The 21,801-nt window shown below is 38.5% G+C and overlaps 1 protein-coding gene across 7 annotated transcripts in view; it reads left to right on the top strand.

The window, feature by feature from the left end:
• Positions 1 to 21,801, top strand: part of ARB2A (ARB2 cotranscriptional regulator A) — a 207,503-nt gene that overhangs the window by 77,876 nt on the left and 107,826 nt on the right. For all 7 annotated transcript variants that reach the window (XM_083577048.1, XM_083577051.1, XM_083577053.1 and 4 more), the window contains one exon: positions 1,738 to 1,956. In XM_083577048.1, coding sequence (XP_083433174.1) covers positions 1,738 to 1,956 — 219 coding nt within the window. The remainder of the gene's footprint in view (positions 1 to 1,737; positions 1,957 to 21,801) is intronic.

Raw genomic sequence — 21,801 nt, 5'->3', positions numbered from 1 at the left:
ATCAATACGCAGAACATCTGCTCAGAATAAACAGGTCAGGAGCATGAACAGCAAACTAAAGCACTGTGCTCTGCAGGGCACCGCTTCTGAATGGTTATAAAAAGTTAACCAGTTTTTTCTCTGCATGTTGTTTAAAATAGTATGAAAGGTGCTTTGTTTAGTTGGTCTTATTTCATTAGTAGTTTTGAATTAGTCCCTGAAGGCAGGAATCTGTTTTTCAGAATATTACACATTTGGATCCTAAGTTCATTTTCATACATATCTGAATTGAATCATCTTATACTCTAGTACAGTTTATACTTTATACATGATCACTCCATTCCAGAGAATAAGGTATGTGTGAATGAATAGGTTCACTCTGAAGAGAGAGCTGAGGGAGAAAAGATGACAGGAGATCACTTACTCATGGTACAGAATCTAGGAGGCAATTTTCTCTTTGGCCTGTGGTGACCTTTTTGCCATGTTCCCTTATACCATAGACAGTGAACTGAATGCCTCTATTTCACCCTGCTTAACAGAGTGCAACAGTGTTCTTTAACTTTAGTTTTGGTGGGAGGAGAAGGTATAGCAGAAATTTGAGAAGGGCGTGAAAAGTTGTACAGGCACAAGGAAGAGGAGTAAGAACGTTCTTCAAATGTGATTTTAATAACTAGTCGAGTGTGTCCAACTGTAGAAAATCACCAAGTGACAATCTGTCTACCTGACAGTTACTACAATGCATTACAAGATTTTTGAATAGCTACATAGATTAGAATAAAGCAACACCAAATAAAGTATCCTTTGTTAACTTTGATCATCTATATAGGTAGTCTTTCATCTGCTCACTTGGTCTGTTAGGCAGAAGTTATTTGTTGGATTAACTAGGTTAAAATGAGTTTTACTTCAATACCTGGAACTTGTTTAGTAAACTATAAATAAGATTTTCAAAATAATCTTGAAGATAGATCTACAAATTATGTGTTGTTATTTTGCTTTTGTTTCCTTTCTCCTCCTTTTGCATAGGTATTTCAGTATTTAACCTACACAAAATGCAGCATGCTTTCATGTATTCTTCTTTAGTAAACATTTTCTGAGAAAAATAAAATATTAATTTTCTCCTAAAGTCTGTGAAGACGATACATCATATAACTCCAATAAAATTGTTCAGGTCTAAACTGGTAACTAATTCATTGATTTCTTAGCAACATCAAATAATCACAGTTTATATTGATTCATTGTTACTCAGCTATTAGTTTGTGAATTATCTGCTATGGGACAAAAGTGTTTAATAGTTTAGGCTGTAATCCTATACACAGTTTGACTGCTTAAATCCCTTTGAAATCATTCTGATTTTAAAAAAAACACCTAACTGCACATAAGATTGGAGCATAAAGCTGCCTGAATAGTTTTTAAAAGAGGCAATGTTGGTAAAAGTAAAAGTTTATGTCAATGAAGCATTAACTATATATGCTAGTGACCATGTTCTATAATCACTTTTTTATTTTAAAAAACCTACTTTCTGAAGAATTTCATACAATATTGAAAAGTTATTAAAAGGTTAAAAAGAACTAGGCAAATAAGTGAACATAAATGTAGACTAAATAAATTCACATAGAAACACAAAATGAATGAAACAGTTCTATCCTTTGTCAACTTTATGAAAATATTTTAAATATACATTCAAGACAATAAAATAAAATGTAAACCATTTCAAAGGCAAAATCTATATGTATTCTTTTTCTTCTTCCTCTGACATAGGAAGGCTATGGAGTAATAGTACTGAATCCGAATGAGAACTATATTGAGATTGAAAAGACAAAAGCCCAAGTACAGCTGTCTCCTGATAGCTCAGATGAACCTGCAGAAAAGAGAGAGAGAAAAGATAAAATCCAAAAAGATACAAAGAAGCGACGGGACTTCTATGAGAAATATCGGAATCCACAAAAAGAAAAGGAAACAGTGCAATTGTATATTAGAGTAAGTTGCTCTATTTTGTTTTGGGTTAACACTGATTAATATAAAAATATTTTGATTTCACATACATAGTTGCACTCTAAAAATGTGGTTTTTCTTCATTTATATAACTATCAAGTACTAAAAGTAAAACTGTCTTCTTTCTATTGTTATTTTCATTTGCATTCAATGTGAAAGTGGGGGTGGTGGAAATCGTACTTAATTTCAAAGAGAAACTTCAAATAAAGCCCTAGGGAACATAATATGCATTCCAGAGACAAGGACTGATTTGAAAAGTAATTTATGAAATGTTTTTTGAGTAGATGTGTGTATAAGATCTGTCTTTCAGAAACACTCTTTAAATACAGTTTAGGCAACATGTTTTATAGATGGTGACTTTTTGCAGCATTATGCTGTTACATTCTTGAGAAGCAAGAATATTATATGATAGTCTAATACTTTAACATATTGCCTGATAAATTAATAATATAGTGGGCAAAATTCTGATGTTGATATTGTATGGTTATAGCTTTACCATATAATGTAACATTTCTGTATGAGTACCCACCCACTGCATTTCAGCTAAACTTCTGAAGGAAGATAAAGGGAGACAGTTATTAATAAATACCTTAATAAATATTTAAGCCAAAATAGTTCAAGAACAGTGCAGTGAGGAAATTCTGCCCCTTGCTCTTTTCTTTTCTTAGCCAGTGAACCTTTGCACTTTGTAATACTAGCAGCATGGGATCGTTATAACAGTGCTACCCAAGGATTTCTAATTCTGCAGGGGGCGCAAACAATATTATTTGCACTTTGACATATTCTGCTTCATATACATATGATGCATTATACATTCATACAATTTTCAAAGTTCTTTTTATAGAAGTTTGGATTGTTATTCAAGAATAAAATATGTCATAAATGCTCCAGTGTCATTAGAATGCTCTGCCTAGGATACCTAGGATGATTGAACAGTGAAAAACCAGGGCGGGGGGTAATAGGAATGTTTTGCATTTTTTTTTTGCATGTTCCTGATGATGATGATTAATGTTACTCTAGATGACTTCAATGTATAAAACAAATACAGTTTAACTAATAATTTTAACTTTAGATGCTAAAATGAAAGAAATAGGAACCAATTGCATGTCTATATGAATGAATGAGGAACAGGAAAGAATGAGGAAAATAATAGCTGTATTTTAAAGAGCAACTGAAAAGTGTTGGCTTTGCCATGTTACTTCCTTATATGATGTGCAATAGATTACTCATTAGTCTGCTCCACTTTAAGAGAAGCACCTCCTCTTTTAAGGTAAGAGAACCTTGGTGTTGTACAGGGTGTTGTACAGCTGATTTGAGACCTGTTGTACACAGATTTGAGACCCTTTCCTGTGTTTCTCTTTGGGTTTGGGTAGTTAGGCTGAGAACAGGACTTGAGTCACGGTGCTGTATCATTAAGTGTGAATTGCTTTCATTCTGATGTTTGGTGAGAATGCCACTGCATGAAGTACTACCCATTACATTGCTCTTTTTTGCCTGCTAATCCAGGTCACCTATTAGAATACAGCTTAGAGCCAAAGATTTCACTGCACAAACAGAACACACCTCAGAATTCAAATATATCTCCACAACTAAAGCATCACCAGAGGGGCCACATTCCTTGGTGACCTGCTGGGGGGGGGGGCTGCAGAGGGGAGAAATTGATGACATTCACAGTCCTTGAAGTCCCAACTCTACCCGGGTTGAATTCATTGAGAACACACTGAAAGTCAAAATAAATAGGCAGACTTCATAGCACGGATGTATCAAAACTACTTTCAATTACTTCGTGCATTGTTTATCAAAATGACTAAGAGCACTTCTCTATGAGAAGACCAACCCTTGCTAGCGTATGAATTAAGATTGGACCATTATAGGTAGTAAACTTACATTCTTGAAAGTTGGCGGTGCCACACCATTCCTCTTCTGTATATCTGTATGTACAGTGATAATATTTTTATTTCTCACTTTTTCACAGTTTTTGTTTTTTTCATTTGTTTTGCAAATTTACGTATTAAATTCCACATTACTGTGTGTTTAGGCATCTGATGAACAGACAAATTAAGGGAGATCTACATGACTTGCATTAGAAGGTGCTGTTTTCCAGTCTTGTAGTACTAGGCTCTGAGAAAGGTTTGTAGTATGCTCAGCAGACTTTAAAAAAAATACAGTTTGTGCTAATTCCTACTAGGAGAACACTGGTTGACTACTCCCATAAACCCATAAGGATGTCACCAAAACACAGTGGAGTTATACCCAAAGACAGGCAGACAGGCAGACCAATACTAGTTAATAATTAAACACACACACACAACATAGCTGCAGAAAGTAGAGAAGACAATACTCCTATGCAAGAGAAAATCTTGTTTTAATAAATACATTACCACTTCCAAATACACTACTGAAGATCAGTTAAATACTATCTGCATAATAGTCTATACTGGTTGTGTTCTGGGTTTGTTTGTTTTTTAAGTAATTTATTCAGGAAAAGCTTGAATATGTTGGCTTTATAACTTAGTTATTTTAATTATTACTCTCTCTTTTGTAACTAATATATACTTAAATATCTGTGAATGGCCCAGTTTTCCATTATTCAAGAATTCTACACAAACCTCTATGGTAATCCATATTTACAACCATAAGCTACAACAGAAAGGAGGTCTCTGCTAAGTCTTTTTCTATGAGACGAATATAAATAGAAATGACTAACTAGCAGATTATGCGTACCTTCTGAAGCTTTAAGAGTACAGCTTGAAAGATCAAAGTGCTTATTGTTTCAAGCTGTAAATTTTTTAACTATGAAATAATGTACTTGCCAATGTATGTTACAGCTTGTTAAGGGGATTGATTTGGTCTGGGTAATAAACTTCATCTCACACAATATGGCAGGAAAGCTTACTTACTGTGTTTTCTTATAAGACAATTTTTTGTTCCTAAAAACATCTGCCAACTGTGTTCAGTAGTCAAAAGAAAAATGTCATGTTTCATAGGATTATATTTCGTTCAAATCTAAGGAAGAACTCAGTGGAAATTTGAATTAAATACAACATTCCATACAAAAGAAAATGTTTCACATGAGATTATTTAATTAAGGCATTGTACATTACCTAATAATATGAAAGTATCTTTTTAAGGAGTCAAATAGCTGAACGTACAGTATATACTTTCATGCCTTTAAAATATATTTCTCCTGTGTTTATGGACACATTATTTCATTCAGACCACCAGAGGCTGCTGCTGTTCATACTGGCAAATGTTTATTCTGGAAACATAGCTCCCAAGCCAATAAACTCTAAGCATATTCACTGCTGAACTTAAGTAAAAAAAACTTTGGGATGCACACTTAGATTAGCCCAAGAGCTTGAACTCATCTAGTAGAATGTTTACTTTGAAGAGCCGCACCTCTACATTTTATTCCAAACTTTTTGAAACTCCCCTCAATTTCAGAAAATGTCATGATGTATTCAAGAAAAACCAGCTTTGCTTCTTTTGATCCTGGTTGTTATATTCCAGCATAGATTGTATGGAACATACAGAGACAAATTTTCTTCCAACTGCATGGTATTAGATAAACCTTAAATATAACATTAAGGCACAAATGATGCAGCATGCATATTTCCCAGTTGTGTAACTATAAATTTTATTTTGCATCTGTGAAATTGCAACAATCCTTTAACCTAAGTCTGCTCCTTTTAAATATAATTGATTGCAACTTAATTTTTTATAAATTCTTCAGTGGATTGTGTAAAAGTTTTCTTCATTGGCAATTAATGCAAAATAAGAATCAATAGGAGATAAAAGTAAGAAAAGCAGCATATAATGTTGGGAAATGTGCTGCAAGCAACCTTTGTCATAACCCTTTAGAACAAACACAGTATTGATGCAATTTTTTATTTAAATTTTCTTTGAATGTATGTTCATTTATGAAAAAATCTAATTCTAGGATCTAGAATATAACTTATTTTGATTAGGGGTGGGTGGCATGGGAACAGGAGTGAGAAAAGTCCCCTCCCCCATTTGTTTATCACTAGCTTAGTTGCAAGCTTGATCAGTAGTAATAACAGTAGCAAAGTGAATGGCCTTTTGCCATGTATCTAGATGAATGAAATACCTATGTGCTAGTATAAAACTTTTTAAATAGGAGAAAAGGATGAGAGAGAGCAGCTTTCTTAACAGAAGGTGACAACAGGAGGAATGGCAGCAGGAAAGCTCTGCAAGAGGAACACAGCATTTCTGCTCATTGTGCTATTAAGCTTGCGTTACACTCTTTAATATGGTCCTCTCCTTCCTCACATAGTCTCATATTTTTTTTGAGAGACCAAGTTGTCATAGAAAAATATTGACTAGTCTCTAAGTACTTCTGTAAATTCTTCCCATACCCTTTCCCATTCCCCCAATATTTTTAGGAGATGATTTTTAGTGGAGTGGCCATAGCTCAGTGGGGGGCAAATACTTTATATACAGAAGGTCCCCAAATCAAGTATCTTAAGTTAAAAGGATCTGGTAGCAAGTGAGGCAAAAACCTCTGCCTGGAATCCTGGAGAGCTGCTGGCACTCTGAGCAGGTAATATTGGTCTGCCCTGAAATAAGACAGTTGATATTATGCAGTCCTATACACAATTGGGACCAGATACCTAAAAGAGTGCCTCTTTGGGGCCCAGACACAAAGGAGTCATGGTGAGGGGCACAGATAACAAATCAATACTGGGAGTTAAGAGTTGGATTCACACAGGCCACAAGATGGAAAGGTTTGGCACAGGCATTGGGCATGTATACAGTGATCAACAAGCCCACTTGCTGGTGGATCAGGAATAGGGGGTAACCAAATTTATGGCACGAATCACATCTGGAGAGTCCTTCTGGTCACTAGTAGGGAATGGTGGGGGCCCTTCAGCCCCTGAATGGGCATCTGAACAGAAGCGCTGCCTTCCAAGATCCCTTAGGAGGACCCCACTTTGGAGCACAGGGGCAGCACCCAGCCAGCTCCCCTAAGGATCCAGCCCAATGCCTCTTCCACTTTATAACTGTGGCAATTGCTATGAGGTAGGCAAAATCTACAGATGTAGCCCAATTTGTCAGCAGGAAACATCCTGCATAGCAAGGTATGCAAGCTAGGTTGTCAACCCACTTTCAGAACAGTCCTGGAAACCTGTAAAAGAGGGAGGGTTGGAAGGAACGTTCAGCAAGAACTGTGATGCTTTTGACACTGCAGCTAACCCTTTTAAACCCTTCAGAGCAGACCTAAGTAGGTCTACTCCAAAGCTACGTCCACTGGGAGCCTGTGTCTTGCAAAATATCTCAGCAGTACAGCCACACAGGGCAGGAAACTGCCTCCAAACCCAGAAAAGGCAGTGTTGGGCTACACATGTTGCTCCCTGCGCCAGGTAAGGGAGAATGGAATTTCTTTTACATACCCAACCATCACTGCATTCTGCAATAGAGGGTATCCTGCAGATAGCAGGAGGTGCATTCTGCATGTCAGAATTGGTCCTTTTGAGTGGTAGCTCTTACCCTTTGAAAATTTCTCCCATTACATATCAGGCAGTTACCTTCTTTGTCTTTTTGGCCCCTGTTGAAGATGTTCCTCTTTCAACCAAGTTTTCCTAAAATCTTTATCCAAGCTGGCATCTGGATTGGATTGGATTGGATTGGATTTGTTGTTGTTGAATTGCTGTATGCAGTGGTGTTTTTAAACTGTTTTTATATTTATAATTGCTTTTTAAAGAAAGATATATGCAGTTGTTTTTACTGTTTTTATATATGAAACTGCTTTGTGTATGTTATATTGTAAATTACTTAGGGATGCCTCATAAATGAAATAAATAAATAAATAAATTGGGATAAGTCTTATGGAACTCCTTTGACTTAATTCTGATTAGACATACATAGAATTCAAGTTCAAAATAAGGAGCATGAGTACATTATTGTGATAATGTATGCGAAATACAGAGGTAGCCCATGTGGGTTCTTCCATATATTGTTGAATTACAACTCCTATCACCTCTGACCTTGATTATGTTTGCTGGGTCGGATAACAGTTGTAGTCCAGCATCATCAGAGGGCCGTAGGTTCCCCAACCCTGGTTTAGATGGAATGAAAGAGGAATATTTGCAACCTGTGGTTAATATGCTGATTATAAATTACCTGTGGCTGCCATCACAAATGTTTTCCTCAGCTCCTGGATATTAGGTTTATCTGATCATTTTTTAAAAAAGTGCTTGTGCAATGTAATTTTTCAAAACAACAGCTTTTATGCACTAGTAATCTGAATTTATTTGAAAGCCATACAGTGGTACTTCGGGTTACAGACACTTCAGGTTAGAGACTCTGCTAACCCAGAAATAGTACCTTGGGTTAAGAACTTTGCTTCAGGATGAGAACAGAAATCGCACGGCGGCAGTACGGCGGCAGTGGGAGGCCCCATTAGCTAAAGTGGTACCTCAGGTTAAGAACAGTTTCAGGTTAAGAACGAACCTCCAGAACGAATTAAGTTCTTAACCCGAGGTACCACTGTATGCACAAGAGTGGCAGTTCTGGAAAATGTTAATTCATAACTGCATTCTGTTATACTGCAGAGTGAATGGACTTGCTTCAGGTAGCATCATGTGACAGGGGAATAAAATAGGCTAGGAATTGGTTCTGAATAGTGCAGCAAGAAGTTTTTTAGAGTGTTAGTCCTGGCAGGGTTAGGAATGCAATTTGCACTCTGCTTTAGGCAGCAAAATGTTTTGGGCCAACACTGGCCATTACACAATCTTTCTGATTTATAGTGGATAGCCTCTGTGTCTCATGTCCAGAGAAGCTACCAGTACAGCGGTTTACAGATGAGGAACTATTAGGTACTGGTTATTAAAAGTTGTTTCCTCGAAACAGGTAGAAAAATACGCCAAACATATTTTCCCAAATACAGTTTCTCCCTACAAAGTCCAGTTCTTTACAAAGAGTATAAATGGCTGGATAAAATGTCAGGGTTGTGGATCCCTTTGTGGATCCCAACCACTGTATCTAATAAGATTTACTGCAACAAATCTACAAAAACAAATTTGATCGTTTTAAGTTTTTTCCAAAGAAGACTTGTCGGTCACATTTTGTCTACCAGCTTTTGTAAAGAAGGGTGATTAAGAATGACTCTGCTTCATAAATGTAGGTAGCAGAGATACATGAACTCAATTTTGATAATTCTATAGCTGTTCACTCTTTACTACTAAATAACCCATCTTCATCTATGGATGAGTCACCTGCTGACAACTTTTATTCTGTAATCTCTGATAAATATTATTATTATTGAATTACTTAAACAATCTTTATGGCTATTAATCCATTAAGAGCTCTGAAGGCAAAGGTGACAAATCAGTCTAGCAATGACAGGAGATCCTGCTATACAGAGTTTCTTATTTCCCGGTTATCTGTTTATATCTGACTACATTTTAAGCCAGCTTGCAGATATTTACTTTTTCGTACATGCTTTGAGGCCTTTTCTTCGTTTTTGAAACAGCATTCCTTTTTAAGTGTGCAAGGAACAATACTCCACAGAGTCATGAAATCTCTCAGGGAAACTTTTAATCCTATTTTTCCTGTTTTCATTTAAATTGGCCACTTAAATAGTTGTTCGCAATGACTGCATCACTTTAGTTGACCCTCATCATACAGCTTTTTGAAGCTTCTCTGACAGAAGTGGTAATGAAGTTTGTTTTCATTTAAAACAATCTAATTGAGATTCAATTCATTATATTTCCCCAAGGACTACTAAAAGAACAAGAATTATAGCAGTTATATGCTAAACCAAAGCACTGTGGTGGCAGAAGTTTTATCACTGGATTACTATCCATTGGATATTGTAATGTTCCTTGTGTCACTGGGTCAGCTAGACAGGGACAACAAATATTATTGGCACAATTTCATATACATAAATAATTCTGCTAGCTAAGTATCTGTCTGATGCTTTCTTAAAAATTTGTGTTTATATGCTTGGCTAAAATACCCAGTCAAACTTTTTTTAAAAAAAAATGTTAACCCTCAAATAGCTTTGGATTCTGGTGCTTCTACACCAGGGGTCAGCAAACTTTTCCAGCAGGGGACCGGTTCACTGTCCCTCAGATCTTGTGGGGGGCTGGACTATATTTTGAAGGGAAAAAATGAACAAATTCCTATGCCCCACAAATACCCCAGAGATGCATTTTAAGTAAAAGCACACATTCTACTCATGTAAAAACACACTGATTCCCGGACTGTCCACGGGCCGGATTTAGAAGGTGATTGGACCGGATCCGACCCCCGGGCCTTAGTTTGCCTACCCATGTTCTACACACTTCTTCATTCACTCAGAGTAGTGCTAAATGCATTAATAATGCTCCATGTCTCTTAAGGTCAAAAGGGTGACTTTTTTAAAAAACAACCAACAACCTTGCCATGCTGTTCCTTGGCATAAACATGCCACTGTAATGGACACTGCAGGGTTTACTTTCGTTAATCCAACCTGAAATGCATTTTCTTTAGTCAAGTAAGCGTTTTAGTATTGTGGAAATATTTATTCCATTGAGCTTCCCCAATAGAGGGCACTGCGGGGAATGAAATTACTGCATAACCTAATCAAGATTCTAGTTTAAATACAAGAATGAAAATAACCTGCTTTGAATATTTTGAATGGTTTTGTAACTTGTATTTTAAATGTATCAAACAGGCTGTTCAGAAAGAGTGAAATGCTTTTGTAGTCAGATCTTGTTTCAGTGTAAGTGGCAATGGTTTTAAAGTTGATCATCTGAATAATGATAATTTAAACACTGGAGATGGAGGGTTTGTTTCCAGAGAAGAGACTAGAGTTTTCACTCTTTCTGTGATATCACATCAATAATTCTATTTAGTATTCCATAAAAAAATTCCTAGTTTGCAGTATACGTATTCAGCCACTGTTAAATTTTATACAAGTTAATAAAGCACTATTCCAAGTAAATAGCTGCAGCTATTAAATTCTTTTAGAAGTCATCATTAAACATAAACTATTTATGTTGTTAAGCTCCATATATACATGTAGGTCCCAGTTTCTGAGTACAATGCATTCTTGGTAAATAAGGTGAGTGTTAACATAACGAGCTAATTATTTCCATTATTTCCTATGGGAACATTTCTAATCCATCCTTTCTTCCTCCATGCTTTCTGCCTGAAACTGCTGGAGCCAATCAGCAAAAACCAAACAAAGGAAAAATTGGTCTGTCCAGTCTCTCCTGCTCCCTGATTTGTCCAGTTTTCTTAGGATAGACATTAAACTAGCCATCCTATAATTCCCAGGATTTCCCCCTGGATTTTTTAAAAAAACAATCGGTCTTACATTGGCTACTTTCCAGTCCTTAGGTATAGAAGCTGATATTAGGAACAAGGTCTCTCTCCCCCCCCTTTTTTTTTTGAAGAAGAAGAAAAGCAATTTCACATTTGAGTTCTTTGATAACTCTCAAGTGGGTGCCATCTGGGCCCAGCAATTTGTTCCTTTTTATTTTTTCTATGAACCCTAAAACTTCATCTCTTATCACTACTATTTGCCTCAGTTCTTCATCTCCTACAAAAGTTTGTTCAGGCAGTGGGATCTGTCCTATATCTTCCATTGTAGAGACGGAGAATCCATTCAGCTTCTCGGCAATCGTTGCAACCTTCATGCCAGGCAAGGAATTCGCTTTGCTACCTGTATGCCCATCACACACCCATCTGTCTGTGCCATCTGCCACTGGAGAAGTATCAATGACACAAGAAGGATAGCTTGTACTGAGTTAAGTCTGGTAGTGTTGACTTTTGGGCAAATTTTTTGGGGGAAAGCTCAACAACTTTTGTGTCCAAAATTTCATTTTTTGAAATATAGCGACCCTACGTTATTCCAACAGGGAGATAGTAATACATGTGACAGACAGTGCAAAGCAATGGAAAGACCATCACTGCTGGCATTCGAAACAGGTCACCAGCTGGTGAACTTGATTGATTAGATGTCCTCTAGAAAGGTATGTGGAAAATATTTCAACATATTTTTCCAAAACACTGCAAAATAACATTTCAAAAATATCAAGCATAGCCGGAACTACGCATAATTTCCTACTGGCATCTTGGGGTCATTGGGTTGGGCTCGGGCTCCTCCCATGCTGACAAAGGTAGGAGAAAAATCTCGTTGGGACATGGGCAGCTCTTCTTGGACAAAGTCTTCTCTACTACAGATACTGTTTTGCCTACTTCTATCAGGCTAATTTCCTTATTTTTCCCCTCAATACTGATCTTCATCTGCTTTTTCTTACTCCTTCACTATATCTGTTTATTATATCTTTTTATTAAGAAACTGCTCCTGGGCTCCCTTCCTTTACAATGGCTGTCTCCCACCCTTTTTCAATCATGCTCCCCTTCCCCTGTTTGAACTTTGAGCATTTGCCCCCTAAAAAAACTCTATTGACTTCAACCTTCCTCTTCAGTAGTTATCTCTGGCAGGGACTACTAGGAAGCAAGTTACGAGTCGGATTGCTTGCATGCCCCCTCCTTCCTTTGAATTTTGCACACTCTTCTCTCCCCAAAAAACTTCTTCAACTCAAAGCTAGTACTATCCCTCCTTTCTCACTTCTGGTCACAGGCAGGGACTTCTGGGACTCAACTCAGCAAGGAATTTCTTGGCGAATTTTTGCAGCTTGCCTGTCCTAGCAAGGGATTACTGGGCATTTTTTTTGCTGCTTGTCTGTCACAGTCTGTGGCTTCCCAACTAGACCAAAGCAGCCTGCTGATTTTCCACTCGCAGCCTGCTCCCTGCTCCCTCTCACTGTGCTTGGAGCACTGGTGAGCTTTATCAAAGGAGTGTGGATCTCTTCCCTGCACAAATGTTGGTGGAGCAGCAGATCCCTGTGCCAGCAGCCCCTGCGGCAACGGCAATAGCCCACAAGGCGAAACAGAAGAAAAACACTAGTGGAAGTGGCAAGGCAGAAGGCGGCTAGACGAAAGAAGGTGGAGAATAGGCGAGAGCACACAGACACAGAAGCACATTCAGTTGAGTGCCTTCAGAATCCTTAAATTCAATTTAGTACCGGCTATGCCAAACACACACTATCTCTTTGCAACCCCCAAAAGAGAAAATTAGTATGCAGATGACACAACCTTGCTGGCAGAAAGTGAGGAGGAATTAAAGAACCTTTTAATGAGGTTGAAAGAGGAGAGTGCAAAATATGGTCTGAAGCTCAACATCAAAAAAACGAAGATCATGGCCGCTGGTCCCATCACCTCCTGGCAAATAGAAGGGGAAGAAATGGAGGCAGTGAGAGATTTTACTTTCTTGGGCTCCATGATCACTGCAGATGGTGACAGCAGCCACGAAATCAAAAGACGCCTGCTTCTTGGGAGAAAAGCAATGACAAACCTAGACAGCATCTTAAAAAGCAGAGACATCACCTTGCCTACAAAGGTCCGTATAGTAAAAGCTATGGTTTTCTCAGTAGTGATGTATGGAAGTGAGAGCTGGACCATAAAGAAGGCTGATCGCTGAAGAATTGATGCTTTTGAATTATGGTGCTGGAGGAGACTCTTGAGAGTCCCATGGACTGCAAGAAGATCAAACGTATCCATTCTTAAGGAAATCAGCCCTGAGTGCTCACTGGAAGGACAGATCGTGAAGCTGAGGCTCCAATACTTTGGCCACCTCATGAGAAGAGAAGACTCCCTGGAAAAGACCCTGATGTTGGGAAAGATGGAGGGCACAAGGAGAAGGGGACGACAGAGGACGAGATGGTTGGACAGTGTTCTCAAAGCTACAAACATGAGTCTGACCAAACTGCGGGAGGCAGTGGAAGACAGGAGTGCCTGGCGTGCTCTGGTCCATGGGGTCACAAAGAGTCGGACACGACTAAACGACTAAACAACAAAGTCCAGTAACGTCTGGAGTGTCTCCGCTTTCTGAACCTTGCTATATAGATTAAATATGAGAAGTCAGCAAAATAAGAAATGAAGCCAAGACACAACTATTACCCGTGACAAACTAAGGGGGAGGGAACAAGGAATCAAAGAATTTTGTAGGGCCTAAGACACACACACAGGGATGCGGGTGGCGCTGTGGGTAAAACCTCAGTGCCTAGGACTTGCCGATCGTATGGTCGGCGGTTCGAATCCCTGCGGCGGGGTGAGCTCCTGTCGTTTGGTCCCAGCTCCTGCCCACCTAGCAGTTCAAAAGCACTCATAAGTGCAAGTAAATAGGGACCGCTTTATAGCGGGAAGTTAAACGGCGTTTCCGTGTGCTGCGCTGGTGCTGGCTCGCCAGCTGCAGCTTCGTCACGCTGGCCACGTGACCCGGAAGTGTCTTCGGACGGCGCCGGCACGAAGAGTCGGAAACGATTAAACAACAACAACAAGGCTTAAATGTAGGATTGTATCAAGAGAAAAACCTGCAGGTTATAGAAGCTGCCTTTCTCATCTCCCCTCCAAGCAGAAGCCTCTTTTTGGGGTCAAGGGTGTGCTGAATGAAGAGGACTGAAGGAGAGGAAGGTTTCTCCAATATCAAATGGAGGCCCCTTCCATGAGTTATTGGGGTTCCCCCTTTCATCCTCAACCATCTGTAATACAACACTCTCAATTTTATTCTTGCCAGCTAAAATTTGTTTTTACTCAATTTTGTTGCAGCAGCTCCACTCTTTGGGACAGTTTAGGATGCTGCAAATGTTAATGTTGCATTCATAGCCTCTGTGAAAAATCCACCTACTTCAAGTTTCCTTTCAGCACGGATTTACTGTGGTTTACTGCATATTCCCAAGAAGGTGGTAGAACACAGAATGACAGAGTCCTCAGACTTGTCCAAATTACTCTGTCTGATTTTCATCAAAAGTATGGTGTGTTAATCCCTCCCTTCCTTGAATGCTATGGTCCTGATCTTGACCTCTTCCCTCGCTTCCATGGCTGCAATTTTTAAAAAATGAATAATAAGCTGAGTGATTTTTTAAAACATATATTTACTTTAAAGTTAAATAACTGAAAACTTGAAAGATGCATGGAATATCCTTTTAGTTGCTTTCAGTAGGTAGTTCCTCTCTCACACCCACCCACCCACACCAGCTATGCATGGCTTGTGCTGGTTAGGATTTGCTCCCAATCTTCCAGCTAGGTCAACCAAAAAAATTAAGATATGATAGAGGGTCAGTAGAAGAAATTCATATCAAAACAACTACTCACCATGTCATTATGACAACCGGCTGTAACAAATGTGCTTCTGTTTTAACTTATGACGATTAATTGCTTTAAGTAATTTAATCTGACAGTGGCAGGATGTTGAAAGACTTGTGAAGATGTCATAAAAGCGACCTTTCTGCCCATGTGCAACCAAAAGCCATTTTTAACAAGGAGTCTCAGAAAGAGTGCAACTTCTTTTGTACTTTGTTAATTAGTTATTGATTTGAAACAATGCACTACAAAATATTGTCAGATTAGCTAGGCACCAACAAGGTCACAGTGTGACAGTCTAGTCATGATAATCTTTGAGTGTATGAGTTTTTGTTTTTTGTGAATCCTTTTGTTCTTCTATCCTGAGAGCTAAATTGTCTCATTATGAGGCTTATACTCCTGGAAGAATATTATGCAGCCTAGAGGCCTGTAATTTAAATGCTTACGTTTTGTGATCTAAAGAAAATCATATCATGTTAAAGTTATTATATGTCACTTTATTAGTGGTATTTAGTTTTCTGTGTTAGTCATTCTTCTGTTGCACTTCATGTGGAATATGAGCAGAAGTGACAGTGAATTGTGGGGCTGTGTGGAATCCAAATATGAAAATAGCTGACCAATATATAGTCAAAATGTTTTTATACACAGCTATTTAGAATCTATTGTTTCTTGTAGAAGGATAAAGATGAAATGGGAAATTGTTGTAATTGGAGACCTATGTGTTTTAATTGCTGCACACTGTGAAGGGAGGAGGGAAGGGGCTTTGAATGCAAGCAAAAGGTTCGTGCATATTGTGGCTTATTAAGATGAGGTATGATTGTGACATTTAAATTGGGAATTTCGTAGCGCATGCTTCTTGCTTGTTTCCTCAGTGTAGTGGGTGTGTGATATCATAGGACTAGTTGTTCTCCTTAGCAGACTCCACCTCTTAGAACCTTCCTTTGGGAGAACAGTCCATTTATTCCTACTCTCTGCTTCCTGTTCTTTAATTAATAACCCATAAGAGGATTTCTTTTCTTATTCCAAGACTGCTTAGTTTACTCAGAGGTTTGTGGTAAGGAACCTTATTTAAAGTTCTTTGAAAGTCTAAGGACACCATCTTGACTGGACCATCCCTATATGTATACTTTTTGATACTCTGAAAGAACTCTAAAAAGTTGGTGAGATGGGATGTTTCTTTTGGAAACCTTGCAGGTTCTGCTTCCTCAGGACTTGTTCTCCTCTGTGCTCGGTAATCCTGTTTTTCATAATGTGTTCCACCAGTTCTCCTAGAGCAGATGTTAAGCTAACCAGTCTATAATTTACGAGTTCATCTCTGTATCCTTCCTTTTTAAAAAATAAAATAAAAAATAGTGTTATGTTTTCTACTTTCCAGTCCTTTGTTATGGAGACTGATCTTAGGGACAAAACAAGTTACATATTTTTGTTAGAAGATTGGCAATCTCACATTTGAGTTATTTAAGAACTCTCGAGTGGATGCCACCCTATGATTTCTCTGTTTTTAAAACAATTTGTCAACAAGGCCTTGAACTTTGTCTCTTGACACCACTATTTGCCTCACTTCCTCAGACTCTCTTTCTGAGAAAGCTAGTTCACAGGGATCTTCTGCTGTGAAGACAGAGGTAAAGAATTAATCAAGCTTCTATGCAACCTCCTTTTTCCTCCTTTAGCACACCTTTGCCTCCCTTGTGGTCCAAAAGTCCAACGGCCAGTTTTCTGTTTTTAATGTATTTAAATAATTTTTGTTGGTCTTAATATTGTAACAATGTGCTCAATGAGGCCTTTTTTGCATTCCTTCTTGTCTCTGCCATTTGGGGAGAGTCATGTGCTCTGGGAGAGGTTTCTTTCAGCCCCATAAGCAACATCCCGACTGTAAGTGAGGTGGGAATGGAAGAAGCAGCATTTTTTTCTGAAGTGGAATGAGCCAAAATGCGCTGTAGAGGAAACAGATTTTATTACTTTATATTGCTGTATATCATAATTCAATTCCATTTCATGCAAAGTTACTCTATTACTGTTTGACAGTGTTTATATATAACCTATTGCAACATTATGTGCAATGTGTTGGCATGTAGTGACATTTGGAAAGGATATACACTTAGAACAATTTTTAATGAGTAGGAAGGTTTTATGTAAAATAAAACCTGCTTAGTTTCTAAAATTATCCTAGGGTGACCTTTAGCATATGGTTTGGTAATAAAAGATGTGTGTTGAGCATTAACCTTTGCTTCACCTACCTCTGCCAAAGTCCTTTGAAATTTCCAAAAGTTAGAATGCTGAAATAATTTTTTGTTCCCTGGATCATAAATAGACCCAAGGAAGTCTGACACTCAGTGCTTCAATAATTATAAGTACATTGTGCTTCCATTCTACAGTATTATTTACAAAGAGGACAACTGGCTGCTTATAGCGTTCATTACTTTACCACAGAGATGGGCAACTTTTTCAACTGTGTGGGCTCATTTGAAATACATTATGAAGATAACAGCTGGCCTGCATATTGAATATCATATAATTCACATAGTGTGGGTTTTTGTGCTTTTGCAAGCATGATGGAAACTACATTTGAAGTGCAATCTCATGCATGTTTACTCAGAAGTAAGTGTTTAATACCAGTTCTTCCCTAATAAGTGAACTTCGGCTGTATTTCACTTTAAAAATAATATTTTTGTTTATAATGGTAGTTTGACAACGCTGACAAAATCTACCTCATACATGATTACCTGCATTCAGCTAAAGCTTTATGCGCTCTGGCAGTAAGTATCATGTACCGTCATCTTGACACACGTTCTACCTGCTGAAAAACTTGAGTCAAGACTGTTTGTACGTTAAAGTTACTGATCCAGTCATCACAGTATTATTATTTATATAATGCCATCAGTATGCACAAGAGTATGCACAAGAGTACAAGAGGGCAAATGCCTGGTCTGAGGAGCTCACAATCATATTGTTAAGGAAAATTCTGGGTTGAGAGACTACTCAACAACCCAGCTCATTGGGGTAAAAGTCCCCCGTGGGTCCATGAGGTCAATAAAAGAAGGAAATTCCAGCCAAGCAATTTGGAGCAAAACAGCAGTCAGTAGACTTAGATTCTTTATTGTTGTGCAACAGGTTCAACAGCAGCGAGTGAACCCTGAGCATGGGGTGACATTGACTTTTAAAACTTTCCCAGAATACAGTTTGCACAGCATCATAAATGCATCATTGTTACATCACTAACATGTCACAAAAGGGGAGGGTTACACAAGATTAGCATAGACAGATATGTCAGGGCAACACCCAAGTATAAGATAAGCATAGGCAAACATGTCTTAAGTACCCACCACCCAAAAGTGCAATAGAACTTGCTTTGCATGTCTGGAGCCTGAGGCAAGAGATTTGAGGTGATGAGATTTGGCTTCCCTTGGAGATCAGTGAGCCCAGCAATTGTCACCTCTGGACATTTCCTGGGGTAGGAGGTGTGTATACATGTCTTCAAGCTTGGGGAGGTGGCAGGGAAAAGAGTCCTTTTTCCAAGGGCAAAATGGCGTTGGAATGGAGGAACTTGGCAAAGGGGTTGATTTTATATGATTCATAAAGCTATGTATCTTCTCTGAGCTGTCAAGTCGAAAGGATACATTCAGGCATAATATTTGTAACATTTAACAACTTTAAAGATGTGAGGACCCCCCCCCCCCCCGTAATTTCAGTAACAATATATTTCTGCCGAAGGTTCTGGTAGCCATGCTGGATCCAGTGCAATCTCATCTCTACCTACCCACCTATGAGTCCCCGTCAAGAGCTTTTCTTAGCCACTAACTAAGCCCAGCTATTACATACTGGGAAAAGCTTTGCAATGCTTTTGTGTTTCTCTATGCCAGCTTTACTTTTAAGAGGGACTAGGCTTGTCCTATCACCTTTCTGAGCAGGACACTGAAATACAGGGTCTTGGCAGTGGTTTTTAATGTCTGAATGTCATCCATCACTTGCATGTCTTTAGGCTGGAACTGCCGTTGATCATGGCTGCAACCTTTCTAAATACAGTGGTACCTCGGGTTAAGTACTTAATTCGTTCCAGAGGTCCGTTCTTGACCTGAAACTGTTCTTAACCTGAAGCACCACTTTAGCTAATGGGGCCTCCTGCTGCCGCCGTGCCACCGGAGCACGATTTCTGTTCTCATCCTGAAGCAAAATTCTTAACCCGAGGTAATATTTCTGGGTTAGCAGAGTCTGTAACCTGAAGTGTATGTAACCTGAAGCATATGTAACCCAAGGTACCACTGTATTCACACCCCTCTTTCTCATATAGTCTACAACATGTTCTGTGGAGCATTCTCTCCATGGAGTGTCTATGCTTTGGGCTGTCTTAATGTCCTCATCACACTCTTTACCTGCAGCTGCTTTATTGGATGACACTGGATACTTCCTCCCCTCACAAAGGCCATCAGAAGCAGCTATCCTGTAAGAAGCAGCAACAGCCAGCAAAGTGAAATGTCATAACTGCCACCTCCATGCTAGCTAAATAAGCACATGCACTGTGTATTGTTTAATGTTTTGTTGTTGTTTTAATACCATAGTTTGAAGTAAGCTGTTCTAGGAATCTTGTTGGGTAAAGAATGTGTTAAAGATGCTTTAAATTAAATAAAAAAGGCTCCTACATCATTTTCTTGGTAATAATCTGTTGGCCTTAATCTTTGAATGCAGAGATTATATGCAAAACATGTGTAAATACTCATTAATATGGATGACTCTGAAATGTTATAAATTAAGCAATAACAAGAATTGTGTGTGTGTGTGTGTGTGTGTGTGTGTGTGTGTGTGTGTGTTAAAGGTAAAGGTACCCCTGCCCATACGGGCCAGTCGTGTCCGACTCTATTTTTTTTAAAAAAAATAAATATTTATTAAGATTTTGCAAAAAACAAAGGTTTACAAAATAAGAAAAAAGCATATAAAAAGAAAGAAATAAGAAAAAACATACAAAAATACATAAAAAAGAAAAACAAAAGAAAGAAAAATAAAAATACAAAATGCAAAAAGCAAATAGGTAAGAAAAAATTAAAAACAAATCCATTTTTTGATATCTGTAAACTCATTTGCTTGTTTCCTTGACCTCCTGACACCTCCCCTTTTTGTATTCCCATTTACATAATCAAATCAGCAAATCCTTACCCTCTTTCATTTATCTTAACTCTATATCTTAACATATTATAACTATAGTTTCATCCATTATCGATCCATTTTTGCATATTCTTATTAACTTTGTTGCTAATGCCACTTATTTTCAATCCAGCATCATTTTAACATTCATTAATTTTACAATGTTTCTGCAAATAGTCTTTAAATTTCTTCCAATCTTCTTCCACCAACTCTTCTCCCAGGTCTCGGATTCTGCCAGTCATTTCCGCCAATTCCATATAGTCCATCACCTTCATCTGCCACTCTTCCAGGGTGGGTAAATCTTGTGTCTTCCAATACTTTGCAATCAGTATTCTTGCTGCTGTTGTTGCATACATAAAGAAAGTTCTATCCTTCTTTGGCACCAATTGGCCGACTATGCCCAGGAGAAAGGCCTCTGGTTTCTTCAGAAAGGTATATTTAAATACCTTTTTCATTTCATTATAGATTATCTCCCAGAAAGCCTTAATCTTTGGGCACGTCCACCAAAGGTGAAAGAATGTACCTTCATTTTCTTTACATTTCCAACATTTATTATCGGGCAGATGATATATTTTTGCAAGCTTGACTGGTGTCATGTACCACCTGTATATCATTTTCATAATATTCTCTCTTAAGGCATTACATGCCGTAAATTTCATACCAGTGGTCCACAACTGTTCCCAGTCAGCAAACATAATGTTATGTCCAACATCTTGTGCCCATTTAATCATAGCAGATTTAACCGTTTCATCCTGCGTATTCCATTTTAACAACAAGTTATACATTCTTGAAAGTATCTTAGTTTTGGGATCTAACAGTTCTGTTTCCAATTTTGATTTTTCCACCTGGAAGCCAATTTTTTTGTCCAAATTATAGACCTCTCTTATTTGATAATAATGAAGCTAGTCTCACACTTTATCTTTTAATTTCTCAAAGCTCTGCAATTTCAATTTGTCTCCTTCTTGTTCCAAAATTTCCCAATATTTCGGCCATTTGGCCTCCATATTGAGCTTTTTCTGAGCCTTTGCTTCCATTGGTGACAACCACCTTGGGGTTTTATTTTCAAGTAAATCTATATATCTTATCCAGACATTAAATAATGCTTTCCTGACAATATGGTTTTTAAATGCTTTATGTGCTTTAACCTTGTCGTACCACCAGTCGTGTCCGACTCTAGGGTTGCGTGCTCATCTCGCTCTAGAGGCCGTGAGCCGGCGCTGTCCGAAGACACTTCCGGGTCACGTGGCCAGCGTGACGAAGCTGCAGCTGGCGAGCCAGCACCAGCGCAGCACACGGAAACGCCATTTAACTTCCCGCTATAAAGTGGTCCCTATTTATCTACTTGCACTTAAGAGTGCTTTCGAACTGCTAGGTGGGCAGGAGCTGGGACCAAACGACAGGAGCTCACCCCGCCGCAGGGATTCGAACCGCCGACCATACGATCGGCAAGTCCTAGGCACTGAGGTTTTACCCACAGCGCCACCCGCATCCCTGTGTGTGTGTCTTAGGCCCTACAAAATTCTTTGATTCCTTGTTCCC

This window comes from Podarcis filfolensis (assembly GCF_964270895.1).
Source record: "Podarcis filfolensis genome assembly, chromosome: 11".
NCBI classification, from domain to species: domain Eukaryota; kingdom Metazoa; phylum Chordata; class Lepidosauria; order Squamata; family Lacertidae; genus Podarcis; species Podarcis filfolensis.
This window is presented reverse-complemented; position numbering and strand designations above follow the sequence as displayed.